Source organism: Xiphophorus hellerii, chromosome 3 (genome assembly GCF_003331165.1).
Source record: "Xiphophorus hellerii strain 12219 chromosome 3, Xiphophorus_hellerii-4.1, whole genome shotgun sequence".
NCBI classification, from domain to species: Eukaryota; Metazoa; Chordata; class Actinopteri; order Cyprinodontiformes; family Poeciliidae; genus Xiphophorus; species Xiphophorus hellerii.
The window spans coordinates 18,640,625-18,654,684 of NC_045674.1; the positions used below are offsets into that span (position 1 = coordinate 18,640,625).

General features: G+C 37.3%; 1 protein-coding gene across 1 annotated transcript; it reads right to left on the reverse strand.

Moving 5' to 3' along the window:
- Window positions 1-2,200: 2,200 nt before the first annotated feature.
- On the reverse strand, window positions 2,201-10,090 carry LOC116716624 (solute carrier family 40 member 1). The gene is made up of 9 exons (XM_032557450.1): window positions 9,988-10,090; window positions 9,830-9,897; window positions 9,542-9,701; window positions 9,121-9,236; window positions 8,758-8,884; window positions 8,362-8,616; window positions 6,053-6,733; window positions 4,752-4,879; window positions 2,201-4,650 (listed from the first exon to the last, which is right to left on the reverse strand). The coding sequence occupies exons 1-9, from the start codon at window positions 10,088-10,090 to the stop codon at window positions 4,543-4,545; spliced, it is 1,746 nt and encodes a 581-aa protein (XP_032413341.1). The 3' UTR covers window positions 2,201-4,542.
- Window positions 10,091-14,060: the final 3,970 nt, after the last annotated feature.

The window sequence follows — 14,060 nt, forward strand, 5'->3', positions numbered from 1 at the left end:
TTGTCAGTCCATAGCAACAAATTGGGGATGTTGCTCTACCGATTCTCCCCTTACGGCCCATTCCAAGGGAAACACTGGCTCTTTTGCATGTCATTAAAAATAACCCATTTTCTGTGCAGCTAGTTTCAGTTTCATTCAAGCTTTATGCTTTTTCTTCAAAAGCATAAGGCATTTCTTTGAAAGAGCATACCCTATGCTGTTCATTTTTGTCTTTTATGTGAAGGCTGTTGCTTTGATAACCTAAACATAAAAAAAAGGATCAGTGTGATCCTTCAGCACAAGCACAGAACAAGATAAAGCAAAGACATTATTTCTCGATGTGAACACTTTATCTACTATAGTTATTAATTTTTTCACCTCTGTCAGCACTGTGATGCTTGACTGCATCCAAGCAAAGCCATTTAACTGCACCGCTGCTTCAAGCTGGTGACAAAGCAGACTGCAGAATGAGAAAAGCTCCTCATTTCATGAGAATCAGTCTTTCTGTGCAAAGTCCAGTCTCCAGATGATGGTTGATTAGCTGTTTTGGGAAGGCTGCCTTAATATCAGATACATAAAATGTAATGAGCCTAAAATTATTTTTAAAAATGCATTTGTATGGGCTACCACCCATCATTGCAGTGTTTAGCACTGTTCTTGTACACAATAGATATCATTCCATGGAGGAAAGAAAAATAAGATGAAGCCAAAGGATGAATCTAGTAATAATGTGCTACCACTGACCTAGTTTCTCAAGTAAATGAATTAGCAAGTGAGAACGCCTCAAGTCAGACTTGTTAGTGAGCTTCCGCTGTGTAAACAGGGACTACAACTGCAACCTTGGGAGTTGTACTGCTACTGTGGGTGTGCTGCGCTGCAAAAGAATCAAAAAGTGATGAAACTTTCCTCCGCTTGTTACAGAATCCCTCTTTCAGAAACATTTCCCAGTCCTTTTCGGTTTTAACAGAGATGTTAAACCACAAAAACACAGACTGCCCTTTGTAGTCGTGTGGAAGCTGCTTATTTTTTAAAGTCTTCAAGGCACAAAACCAAACCACATATGAGACCGGTACACTATGGGAGTGCTGTTTCTTTTACAACAGAGATTACCTTTTTGAGGAGACAGGAGAGGAGGTTAACAGAGGCAGCAGACTGACTTCAAAGTGGAAGTCATGCCATTCCCACTACAGGATCACTGCTGTTTTATGCTATTCTTAGAGTCCCTAACACCTTCCTGACCATCTGGTGGGGAAGTCACTGATCTCCTACAAAATGACACATCTTTACTTGTTTTCTATGTTTTGAAAAGGGTAAAGACCTTTTTCTTCAGCACTTTTGTCTTGACATGTTGTGCCTTTTAATTGGGTGTTTCAGGATTTGTGATGTATAGTCTTTCATCTTGAACTTCTTGTTGTTTTGCTTAGTCTTGTTATGTCCCTATGTGTTTCAGAAGGGACATTTAATTCGTCAAGCAAGTTCTAGGCCAGTTCCAGGATCTCTAGAAGACATGCGAACGTAGCTGCCAAAGAAGCATTGTTTTAAGATGTTAGAACCATCTCTGACTTCAGAGAATCAGTTCCTCAACTCAGGTGATGGGGTTCCTTATCCTCTCTGTGGGTGAGGCCAGTTGCTCTACTGAGGACATTTATGCTTGTATCGCTGATCACATATTTTGTGTCCACAGGTAAAGCTCGACACCCAAACAGCTCAGTTATCACAAGCATTGTCTTTTGACTGCGCTCTTTTTTTCACCACATCTATCCACTCACCCACTCTATCCTATTGTCATTTTTGATCAGCCCATCTTATTCCAGTTCTGATCCATGGCCTCAATATTTGAGGAGCTGACTCTCATTCCTGCTGTTTTACATTCAGTCATGAACCCCTATAGTGCGCACCCAATGTCATGGCTGTTAAGATGCCAACAGACCCACATCTTGACAAAAAAACAAGAATGAGACCCTGAGAGTCTGATGCTATGAGTACTTGACTTGACACATGACTGATAATGTAATAGAATGATAAATGACTTCTGAAAATGATTTTATTCAGTGACCAAAATATGTTAAAAATGCCATGTGCTATTAATTAGTAGACAAGCTGTATTTATGAAATTGTAATCTTTCCTGTCTTTTATTTATTTTTTTGTTGTTGTTTTAGTTTTGTTTTGTTTTCATCAGGTTTGCTCAAGAGGTGTTGATCAGAGTCAGTCAACAAAAAAATGTTTCATACATATATTTATTTAAGTCAAAGATAATCTTGATCTTTATTGTTACAAACATCAGGCAATAAAACAAGGACAACATACAGAAAATGCACAAAATTAAACAAATATACTGAGATATGATACTTGTTTAACAGCTGAAAGAACATGGTTGATAGTTCTACTGTACATTAATGAAATGTGACATTAGGTAGTTGAGAGTAAGTTGTATGATGTGTTCTTGTTCTTAGTTGAGGTAAGGTAACAGTTTAGTTAATCTGAACTATAAAACAATGAAGCAAAAATTAAAACAACATTATTGTTTTACCCTTGAATTTCTGTAAAGTTAATAATCTCACACCTAACAAGGGAAATAATTAAGGAAACCTTAAGCTGATCTATATACACAAAGCTGTCTGGTAAAACCATCTTCATTTACGTTTGTTTTAATTAGTGCCTTGCAAAAGTGATAATACATCTTTAATTATTTTACATTTTTTAAAGTTACAGCCGCAAGTTTCAATGTATTTTGTTGTGATTTTATGTTGTAGATCAACACAAAGTAGTGGATAATCATTTAATGGAAAAAAAGTGCTACATCGTTTTTAATAAGTGAAAAAAAAAACATTTGAAAAGTGTGGAATGTATTTGCATTCATCCCATTTAACTCTGATACCTCTAAACAAAGAAATTAATCACTTCTTTAAGAAGTCATTAAATCAGAAACCCGTGTGTCATTTATTTTCAGTAACTGGTGAAATTTGTGAAAAAACATTGCTGAACAAACAGCAAACAACAGAGCAGACAGATCAGGGATAAAGTTGTGGAGAATTGGAAAACAATTATAAAACAAGATCCCAAGGTGAACATCTCACAAAGCAGTATTCAATCTATTATCCCTAAATGGAAAAGGTATGGAACAAAAGCAAACCTATCAAGTAGTGGCCCACATACCTAAGCATAGAAGGTAAGCAAGAAGTCCATTAACCAGAAAAGCAGCAAAAAGGCCCTCTGTAAAGCTGGAGGAGCTGCACAGATGCACAGTTCAGGTGGGAGAATCAGTCGAGAGGGCAACTATTAGCTTAGCACTTATTATGGCTTTTATGTGAGATTTTCTACTTATGTCAATGGATGCTATAAGAAAAGAAATGTGTGGCCCACAGATATAAAACTAACAGCACCCTAAACACACCACTGCCACAGTGAAACATAGAGGTGATAGTGTCATGTCAGGGACAGACAAACTGAAGCTGACACTTTCCATGACTCAGTCAGAGATTTAAGCATATTCAAGTTTTAGAACGGTTCAGTCAAAGTACAGAACTAAATCTAGTGAAGAATCAGTGGCAAGACTCTGAAAAATAGCTGTTAAAGCAGCCCCACTCTGGCAGAACTTCAGTTTTTTGCAAAAAAAAAAAAAAAACCAAAACATTTCTGTTTCTATGCAGCCAGAATAAATGTACCCAAAAACACTTGCAGATGTAACAGCAGAAAAAGGTGTGTGTAAAAAGAATGTATCAGAAGGATTAATGCAACAGCACTCCATACTTTTCAAAAGTGTATTTAGAAAAAAGTAAGATACATTTGGTTCTTTCCATATTGCAATTATACACTTATTTGTGGTCAGTTATCAGAAAAAAAATGTCTCTCATTGAGTAATAATAAAATATGAAAAGAATATGAGTACTATTGCAAGGCATGATGAGATTTCTTTTGGCGTTTGAATCCATCAGCTAGTTTTATATCATTATAAATAACAAGGCAAATGTTTGCTTGATTCATCCACAGAGAAACAAACCAGGTGAAGGAAATGCTATTTTTCCATTCACTTTGTCCACTAAAAGGGGAGGCTGACTTGTATTTTTTTTAAATCAAACAATCTTACATCCAGTTCCCTTTATGTTCCTTTTTGGACATCCTGGAGTATTTCCAAGTGGACGGATCAGTAACATCGATGCCACTTGTCAAAGAACCATTTTGTTGTCCCTCTATTCATTCATGTTGATGTCTTCCTCTCATCTTTTCTTCACTGAGTGAAGGCCAGAAAAATAACCTCACAGTTCATCCACCCCTTCATCTATAAAGCCATGTAAGGTTGCAGACCTGCTCAAAAGTCTTACAGCTGTAACCCTGCAGAGTTTGCACCAAAATCCTCTGATGCCTTAGTCATCACCATTGTGTCCTCCTGTCCATCAGATTTGGACATTTCTCCTAGATGTTTCATCGCTTCATTTGTGGCAGCCACCTTAGGATGTGGAGAATATTGAAGAACTCGTCTCGTGTTGTTCCTTCAGTTGCACACATGAAATCAAGTGTGAAGTGTTGTAATGAATGGCTAAGTCACGAACAGAGTGTTGCAGTCACAGATCAGAGGGGAGACATTCATTTCCCAGGTGCAGAGTGGATCCAGTGCTTATATCTAAGCTGTGTCTCCTTCTTATGTTTCGAGGCGGTGTTTTCTCTTGGCTCTGTGTGCGTACAAGAAATACATACTGTGCCCGGTGGTGATGAATATTACAGATATGATAACAAGGATGCCAAAGTGCTGAGGTTGTGGGGCAGAAATCACCATGATAAAATGGAGCAGGTCCATTAGATAATTCATGGAGCTCTGCACCCCATTTACCACTCCACGCTCTGACTCACAGATGGTCTCCTGCAGAAGCTGAGTCACAGTCAGGTCAAAGCACCACAAACCTGAAAACGCATATACATTTACTCTTTAAAAGTTGATCCATACAGTTTTGTTTTTAACATTGCAACCCCAAGAAACGAAAAACAAGATGCTGCCTCTGTCGTATTTCCCTGTGTGTTCAGCTTTATGTGCCCTGCTCATTTTGGTCTCTGATCTAGCCAGACCAGCAAACCACTTTTGCTTGTTTGCTGTGTCCCCTGCATGACTAATGAAAAATGGGACTTGTGATGGCTTGTTTAGCAATGCCTTTCTTCTTGGCGCTCTTCTATTAAGAACATATTTGCAAAGTACACACTAACGATTGTTTTGTTGACAGATTCCCTCACCTGAACTGCAAATCCAAAATTACCAGGGCCTTTCTTGTCTGTTTCTCTCAATAACGCCTTTCTTCCCTGGCCTGTCATTTCAGATGGATAAGCAGTTCTTCAAGATATGTTTTAAGCTTGGGATATTGTTTTGTAATGTAACACTGCATTGAGTTTCTTCTCTTCTGTATCCCTGAGCTGTTGTATGCCTTGGTCTTAATTATGCTGCTTGTTCTCTAATGTTTGCTAACAAACCTCGGAGGCCTTCACAGAATAGCTCTGTTCAACTGAGACTGAATTACACTCCGGTGTACATAATGTACTAATTGCGTGGCTTTTGAAGGCAGCTGGTTGAAATAGATTTCATTTAGGGCTATCAGAATGAACAACTGTGAATGATAATGAACTTTAAACTGATTTTTTTTTTTTTTTTTTTTACAAAACATGTATTTTAAAATTATATCCTTTATCGTTGACTTCATAATTATACAGAAGTTAGTTTTGGTCATACATAAATCCCAACAGAATGCCTCAAAGTATGGGGCTGCAAGTTGAAAATATGTGAAGACATCCAGCGGTAAACAAATTTGTAGTTTTGAAATTATAGGTAGGAGTTAACTTAATAAAGCCTACCTATAATTTCACAGAGCCTCGATTGAGGGAATGCTTGCTGCACTGGCATTTTAACAGAACTTTTAGTTGTGATGTCGAATGTGGTATTTCTAGATATGTTTCATCAATTTTCACAATTTACTTTATTTTTTCAGAGGTTTCTAGACTTGAATTTGTGGAGTCTTCACTATTCTAACTATATATCATAAATCTTTTCCTGAACAATTTTCACCCACATTTTGAAGTTGGTGTACTCACCAATGCGTGCAGTGATAACACCCAGGAATAGCAGAATAATGGATATATAAGAGTCCGGTGCCGTTCCAGAGGGGACGTTGTCAAAAAGGACGGTGTTGTTGGTCCAGTGTATGGAGGAGCGATCTGGAAGCAGTGGCTGATTGCTCCCTCCCGAAAGAGGAAAAGTGTGTTTTTGCCTTTTGCTTGCCATTCCTCCAGGCTCAGCAGAGGAACCGGAGCTAAAGTAGGGCATCAGCAGACTAAGATCTATAGGGCTGCCAGGAGCAAACACAGAGCATACACACAGCAACAAGCAACCCAGGTGGAGGCAGCTTGAGATGATTCCTGTATTAACCAAGCCAACCGACTTTCTGAGCCTGGTGAACATTACAGTGCCCATCAACCCTGTGATAGCTGACACGCCCATCAGCAGACTTAGGAGGGAGCCGCTTATGCCCTGAGTGTAAGCATAGCCAGTAGTGATGCAGTCAAAGCCCAGGACTGTAGTGTAGAGGAAAGCCAGACCCAGTCCAGCCAGGAAGACAGGTTGTCGATAATAGGCCCTCCAGCCATCCATACATGTGCTCAGCAGCCAGCGAAACCTTTGGAAACACAGCGGCAAGTTGGTGATTTCTTTAAGATGCATGTCTGTGTTGCAGTTGCTCGTTGCCAGAGGGTCAGATAGTTCATCATTGCCTTGCCCTAATGAGAACAAAGAGCAATAACAATCATTCAGTTTATATGCTGTGAACGCTGAATCATGAGTTGATTTTTAGTACCTTTTTCTACTCTAACTTCTAATGTCTCTTCAGAAATATATCTTAAACTCAGATCATCTACACAAATTTAAACTGTTAATGGCCATAAACATTGTGTTTATTCTTTAAAATTATAATTATTTCTAACAAAATCCATTGCAAAAAAATAGACATTAAAATGATAATCAACCCAAAACTTTAACCAACACCACTCTTTAAAAATTCCAATACAAATATCTTACATATCTGTTGACTCATCTTATTGTTAAGGCAAACATTTCATAGTTGAAATGTAAAAGGTTAAATTTAATGGAATTGAATGTCTGGCTTTTTCAAACAAATATCTCTGACTGGAAAGTTGTGGCTAAAGTAGGAATGCCCTGATACAATCCAAAGTATAGGATGAATTTTGATATGATATGTGATGTCATATGTCACAAACCAAATAAAGAATGAGGCATTTCAAAACACACCTAAATGTTTCAGATCGCAAAACTCATTTTAACATCAAAGCAAACCTGTATAAATACAACCAGCTCTTTTCAATGGTTTCATGTGTTTAGGGACTATCCAAGCAAAGCTGACCAGATGTGAAAATATAATTTCTCACCCAGCAACATTTCCTGTTTTACTTTCCAGGGGGTTTTATTGCCAGGTCTGTAGAATTAAGTTATCACTTAGAGAAAACCCATCTTACGACCTGATAGAACCTGATAGAACCTGTTTGTCAACATGAAGTAACCAGCACACCACGGCTCAGCGTTGACAAACAATATTTGTCATCTAGAAAAATATTTCAAATCTATTTTCAAAACTTTGGAAACTCCAATGAACAACATTCATTGGATTGATTGGGCGCTGCAGATCTCACATGCCATTTGTGTTTATGATTCAACAATTAGAAAGAGACTGAGGAAAAATAGCATCCATTTGCATTTGAAGTGCAAATGGTCAAAAAGAACAAAAGGTCTATCTCATTCCCCAAAAAACATCTTGATGATTTAAATAGTTTTAAATAATGTTGCTCAATACTGCACAGACTTTACTGAAGTTATTCCCAGCAGACAGAGCACAACCCATTATTAGGTTTAGGGTACAGTTACTTTTAAGGACAACAATTATTTGTACAGTTTATTCCCCTTAATAAATATTAAAATTTGCTTGATGATCTGAAACTTTTAAGTGTGATACAAAGTAAAAAAGATGGACAGCAGGGTATATACATTTTTAGGACACAGTTTCTTTAGAAATAAACTACAAAGCAATTAATGCATTACTTTCTCTATGCTTTAGGTAATTTTAGAACATTATAGCAGTTTTTTTTTTTTTCATTCTCTGTAAACTCCCAAACTGAACCGCAAACATAAAGCTGCATTCTATAAAAAATCCTGTTGGGACAAAACATGCGTTCCTGTGAAGAAAAAAAATGGCATCTGAAATGTCATTGGTGAGTAAAGTTGGACATATGTTGGAGCATTCCATGCATGATGCACTCATTGTATTTTCTTCTGTTACTTATATTTTAAGATCTAGCATTACATTACAAAATCAGTTATGAAAAAACTCCCGTACCTTGCAACCCTCTCCTTTCTGTCCTCGCCAGGTACTCCTGATCGCCCTCAACCGTTGGGGGTTTGACTGAAAGAGCGGGAACGATTCGATAAACTCTTGACAAGAAGAAGAATTCCACAATGAGAGAAAAGAGGTTCCATGCCAGGATGAAGCCACAGCCAACCACGTTAGAGGCCAGGGTCATGACCTGTCCCACTGCCAGTGGGGCCAGGATGTTGGTCACCTGATCTATCCTCCTCATGGTTGCATTCATTCCTATTGTTGGGATCAAACACACCGAGATGAAAGCTTACAAACACACAGACTTTCATAAAAATTTTTTAAAAATAAATAAAATAGGAGCTTGTTAATCTAAGACCTTTAGTACAGACAACGATGCGGAGTAAACTTTCTCACCAGCCAGGTGGCCTCGGTTGTAGCCTGTAATAACCACTATCCAGTCCCTCTGGATGGCAATGGTCAGCGCTGTACTTGCAAGGTTTGCCACATCTGCCAGGATGATCACCACCGTATAACAAACCACCTTGTGTGAGTTTTGCGATGCAACATGTTACTATGATGGCACAGAGTAGCCACAAGCTCAGAAGTAGAGGAAACAAGGACACAGAAAAGAGGGAAGAAAAACAATAGCACTAACTTGTTTATGTAATAATACTTACAAATCCTATCAACAAATCATTTACCGTACATTAGCTACATGTATTCTATGTTAATTTCTAATTATTAGCTTATATTAGCCAGTATTTAAAGTCTACTTACAGTAAACCATCCATCCCAGATCAGTTCAATCTGTTCCTTATATGAGAATACCAGCATGAGCACAATGCTACATACAGTCACTGAGGTGTTCTGAATGAAAAGAGATGCATGTGCAACTAAAACAGAAGATGGAGAAAAAGACTTTCAGACTTTCACACATGACCGTATAAAAGTAAATCTAAGTGACGTAACATATTCATGCACACTCTGTACTCATGGAGTCCTGCTGGGAAAGTATAATGATCAAATCAAAAAACTGATATATTTTAGATATCAGGTTAATGAAATTCACATCCTTGGTGGAACACAAAACCAGCAGATTTCTTGGTCAAAAATTGGATTCTTCTGATCTCTATCAATACTTTTCCATCTCTGCTACCTGATAGTGTTTCCAAAGGAGTGGGGAAATAATCGTACACACCTTTATTCCTAGGATTGCGATCAACCCAGTCTCCAATTAAAGCCCCAAGCAACAGCACTGACCCAGCCAGCACCAATCCAAACACTGCTGTCAACAGCAGGTTGCGGCCGTACAACTCAATGAGGAACACAGAGATTGCAAAGTGCCACATGCGGTCACCCTGTTAAATCCAAAACACAATGTCATTAATAAATGTGTGTATAACTGCACACATTTTATATCAAAAGGACAGCTTTGCTGTTTGTTCTATTGTTCACCATGTTTCCTCCCTTCAGAAATGTCTCTTACCCACATAGATAATGCTCCACTCACATAGATGAGAAACTTGGGGCCCTTGAGGTAGATAAGAGCTGAACCTCAAAAGGAAACACGTGAAAATAAAAGTAGGTCATTGGGAATTTGCTGCATACACAAAACACAAGCTGAACCCAGAAGGGGCACCTTACCCGGTATTTTCCTTGCTCTTCGAGTTCTTGAATCCCCGATGTTGTCAGATTCTAATTCAACCACAACCCCACCACAGTGGGACGTATCAGCTCGCTGAGACATTGCCTAGATAAGGAATGAAGGCATGAAAAAAAAAAAAAACAATTTAATAATTTTTAATAATAATAATGTCTGGTTTGCCACATTGTTAGGTGTGTGACAGGCAGATATACCCCACTGCTGGTAAACTGTAGGGTCATTAATTCTCCCAGGTGTATTTAGGAGCAAAGACTATCAATTTCATCAGCACTACCTTACCCAACACAGTCTGCAAGGTCCATGTGCAACAAAGATTTTTATGACCATTTGAACTGTTTCTTTTGAGTAGGATAAATTAACTGGCATCTTTGAGGCTAAAATTGAACCATGGAAAATCAAATATAAATATGTCTAAATACATGAACTGTGCATAAATGCAAAGAGGGTTTGTCATGTGCATGTGCAGGACGCCAGTGATGCTGAGATTTGTGGGTGCTGTGGATTACGGCTTCAGCCAATTAAAAATGGCCCAGGAAGGAGAGTAGCACATGTTGTAGATGCAGTCATAGTGGAAATGATTTCTTCTTCCAAATAGCAATATAAATTGTAAAACCTTTCAAGTACTCTTCCAATGCTGTCCATGGTCTCAACCAGATATACCACTGTAAATGTAAATGTATTCAAAGTAGTGCAAGGTGTGTTACAAGCTGGATTGAATTAAATATGTAACTCTGAAGTTCCATTGTACATCTGAGAATGAATGCTAAGATGAATGCTCCAACTGCTCCCAAAACAATATAATAAATACAAGCACATAACCATTAGTGAGGTCCTAATGTTTTCTTAACGATTTGGAGAAACGTATCGAGAGACTTAACCCATTAGGAGTTTCTCACTGTGTAACCATTAGCTCTCTTTTTGTGTTATCTGGTTTATAAAGGTAAATACTTCTTTCTCTACGAAACTGCATATTGTTCACTCAGTTCACTCAGTTTTGCTTTCTCATATCTGTTGTTCTGGTTCAAGAAATGTGAATTATACTGCATCCACAGTTCAAGTCCATACATACAAAACAAATGCACATATCAGCTCGCTGAGACATTGCCTAGATAAGGAATGAAGGCATGAAAAAAAATAAACAATTTAATAATTTTTAATAATAATAATGTCTGGTTTGCCACATTGTTAGGTGTGTGACAGTCATAATGTCACACACCATAATGTCATAATGTAAGACTTTAATCATTGTCTACTCAAGGAAATAGTAAAAAGTGTTTCACAAACCAGTGAAAAGGTGCAAAAAATACATATGGTCTGGTTAAGCAGACCGTATGTCTGTTTGACAGTATGAGTTTGAGTTTTCTTCAAATCATGCAATACTTTGCTTCACACTTTACCTGTTTTGAGGAGCTGTTAGCTTAACTCCTCAATGAGAACTGATTTTTCGGTTTTCTTAATGATCACTCTGATAGCTGTTCACAACAGGTTACATACTGACTTCTTATAACTATCAAACACAACCATGCTTTAAAAATACAGACCTTACACTTCAAATCATATCTAATTTTCAAGGGAAACGCACACAGAGTGTAGGCTGCATTGTTACCTTTGCTTTGATGTTACACTTGGTTCTGGTTACTACTTTTCGATGGTGTTTCTTGTGCCATGTGTCCTACATTAGGATGCTTGTCTTTCCCGAGAGTTGGAATTCAAGCTGTAGTAGTTTGAAAGGCTTAATAACACCGCAGTGTTCAAGTGCACCATTGTATGAAAGTGCCAGAAAAGCAGAACAGGCAGAGGGACAACAAAGGCAGCCAGCATATTCCACAGCACGTGACGCTCTGGGGACAATATCACCGTCTGTCCACAACACGCACAAAAAGGACAACTACGTACCTGCGTGTGATTCAGAATGCACACATGCTCGGGGGATGTCACCCTCAGTGACATGCATTCCCACTGCTCATACACCCACATGAACTATTGACATGTGACACAAAAGTTACATTAAGGGTTCATCATGCAACATTACATCACTCTTAGGTCCACAAGTGGGAAAAGTAGCTACAGTCATAATGCAGCCAAAGCTCTTCCTTAGATTATTGAAAGTGAGCCATAAGATGACGTGTGAATTTAATACATAATATGATTAGGTCAAATAAAAGACATAGACATGCTTTTATGACTGAAAACAATAATCAAATGTGTTTAGTAATCCTTTCAGTAAAATTTAAAGGCTATAGAAAGAGCATGTTAATACAATCTTGTGATTTAAATCATAATAATTAATAATATCATTATCATTATTTGGCTTTTCCATGCTACGGAAACCAAAAAAATGCTAACCAGAGCAAATTTAAGACAGACCCACAATATTTTTGGTATCCCATGCATTCATAAACTTTTCTGTAGATTCAATGATTTATTTGCTCAGTCTAAAAATGTGTTGATTGAGTTGAATCATGTGTGTTTGTGTAACACCCAAAATAAATTCTGACTACATTATAAAAAATACCTACTCAGAAATGGCACATTGTGACACCTTTTGGATACCATGTTACCTAAATTAAATAAACAAAAACAAATTGCTCACGTTTTAACAACTTACTACACCTACAAGCTTAAATAGATCTCAATATTAATAAATCACTTGGCATGATTAATTTCAACAAGCATTTTGTTTCCTTTATGACGTGATCTGCTTTGTTCTCCATTTATCAAAACCTAAATAATTCAAACTTGTTTGCAATCAAAATATTAATTAAAAGAGTTATTTGAACTTAAATTCCTGCAATGTTATGTAAATCTTTTCCTTAACCACTGCAGCTCAGATTAGTTGTTCTTTGGCAACAGTTGGCAGAGGCAGTTGCCTCTGGGAGCAGAAGCTCAGCAAATCTAACTTGCTAGCAAGCTGAGTTGAGTTAAATTGTTGGTCCAGCACAGAAACTTTCTCATATAACTCTCTTATAACCTACTGAAGTGTAAACTATTCATAATATGACCTAATGCAGACATGTGAAACTTAGAATAGCACATATCAACAGTTCTGAACCAAATCTTCAGCTAATTCTGAATGTTTATGTCAGATTTGTCATCAAAATGAGTGAAGTAAAAGTGTGTTGAAGATAGCGGGGTCATTTTAATTTAATTTTAGTTCTTTCTTAAATTATTTTTTTTATGTAATGAACGTCTGAATTTTGTTGTTTTTATTTGGTGTTATGAGTACAGGCAGCTACTGAATAAGACACAAACAATAAGTGCTTTAAGCATTTTGTTGCACTGATGTGTTATTGTTATCTTAGAAAGCATCTCTGCAAGCTAATGTGAGGCACAGCATGATGTGCTGGTGATAACAAATCCAACAACAGCATGGGATAAAGACTGAAACTGTGATAATGTGTCTATATTTTATTTCTCACAATATCCTGTTTACCTCACTGTTACCTACACACAACCACAAAGACATTAGATTTACAAATTTCATTGTATTTCATGAAAACCCCATCAGCTCTTTAACAGTGTTGATGAAAACCCACAGTGACACCTGCTGGACAGATGGAATATTACCTCACATTTGAGCTAAAGGATAGATTTCCTTTTATTTCAGTATTTAACACGTCACTTTAAATAAGTTAGATATTAATGCTATTATTAGATTAATTGTTTATGATCCATGTCAAACTAATATCAAAAATACACACAATCACATCAGTATTTTTTTCTTTAAAAGAACTTTGGATCATATCAGGCAACAGTAAATATGTTTCATTTCCTGGCTCTCCTCACCCAACAAGTAATTACCATCCATTGATACTGCTTCAAGTAATCAATAATACCAAATAGACACTATAGGAAGTTATTTAAAATAAATCTCATAAAAAATGAGGCATGCATTGCCTCTTCAAATCTCAAAAGCACGGTTACGACATTCTTTCAAAAGTACTGTATGTATAAAAGACTTTTGCAAAACTTATAAACAAGAACAGAGGTGCCTTCTTCAACACACCTGCATCAAATTTCAGCATTCAGTCATTCAAGTCTAACGATTCCTGGA

Excerpts from the sequence above, each read along its gene's own strand:
- LOC116716624 (XM_032557450.1), bottom strand. The coding sequence starts at position 10,090 with ATGTCTCAGCGAGCTGATACGTCCCACTGTGGTGGGGTTGTGGTTGAA. Across the intron at positions 9,898-9,987 it reads AAGAGCAAGGAAAATACCGG|GTTCAGCTCTTATCTACCTC; the intron begins GTAAGGTGCCCC and ends TTTCCTTTTGAG. Across the intron at positions 4,651-4,751 it reads ACCTGCTCCATTTTATCATG|AGCCAAGAGAAAACACCGCC; the intron begins GTGATTTCTGCC and ends GTACGCACACAG.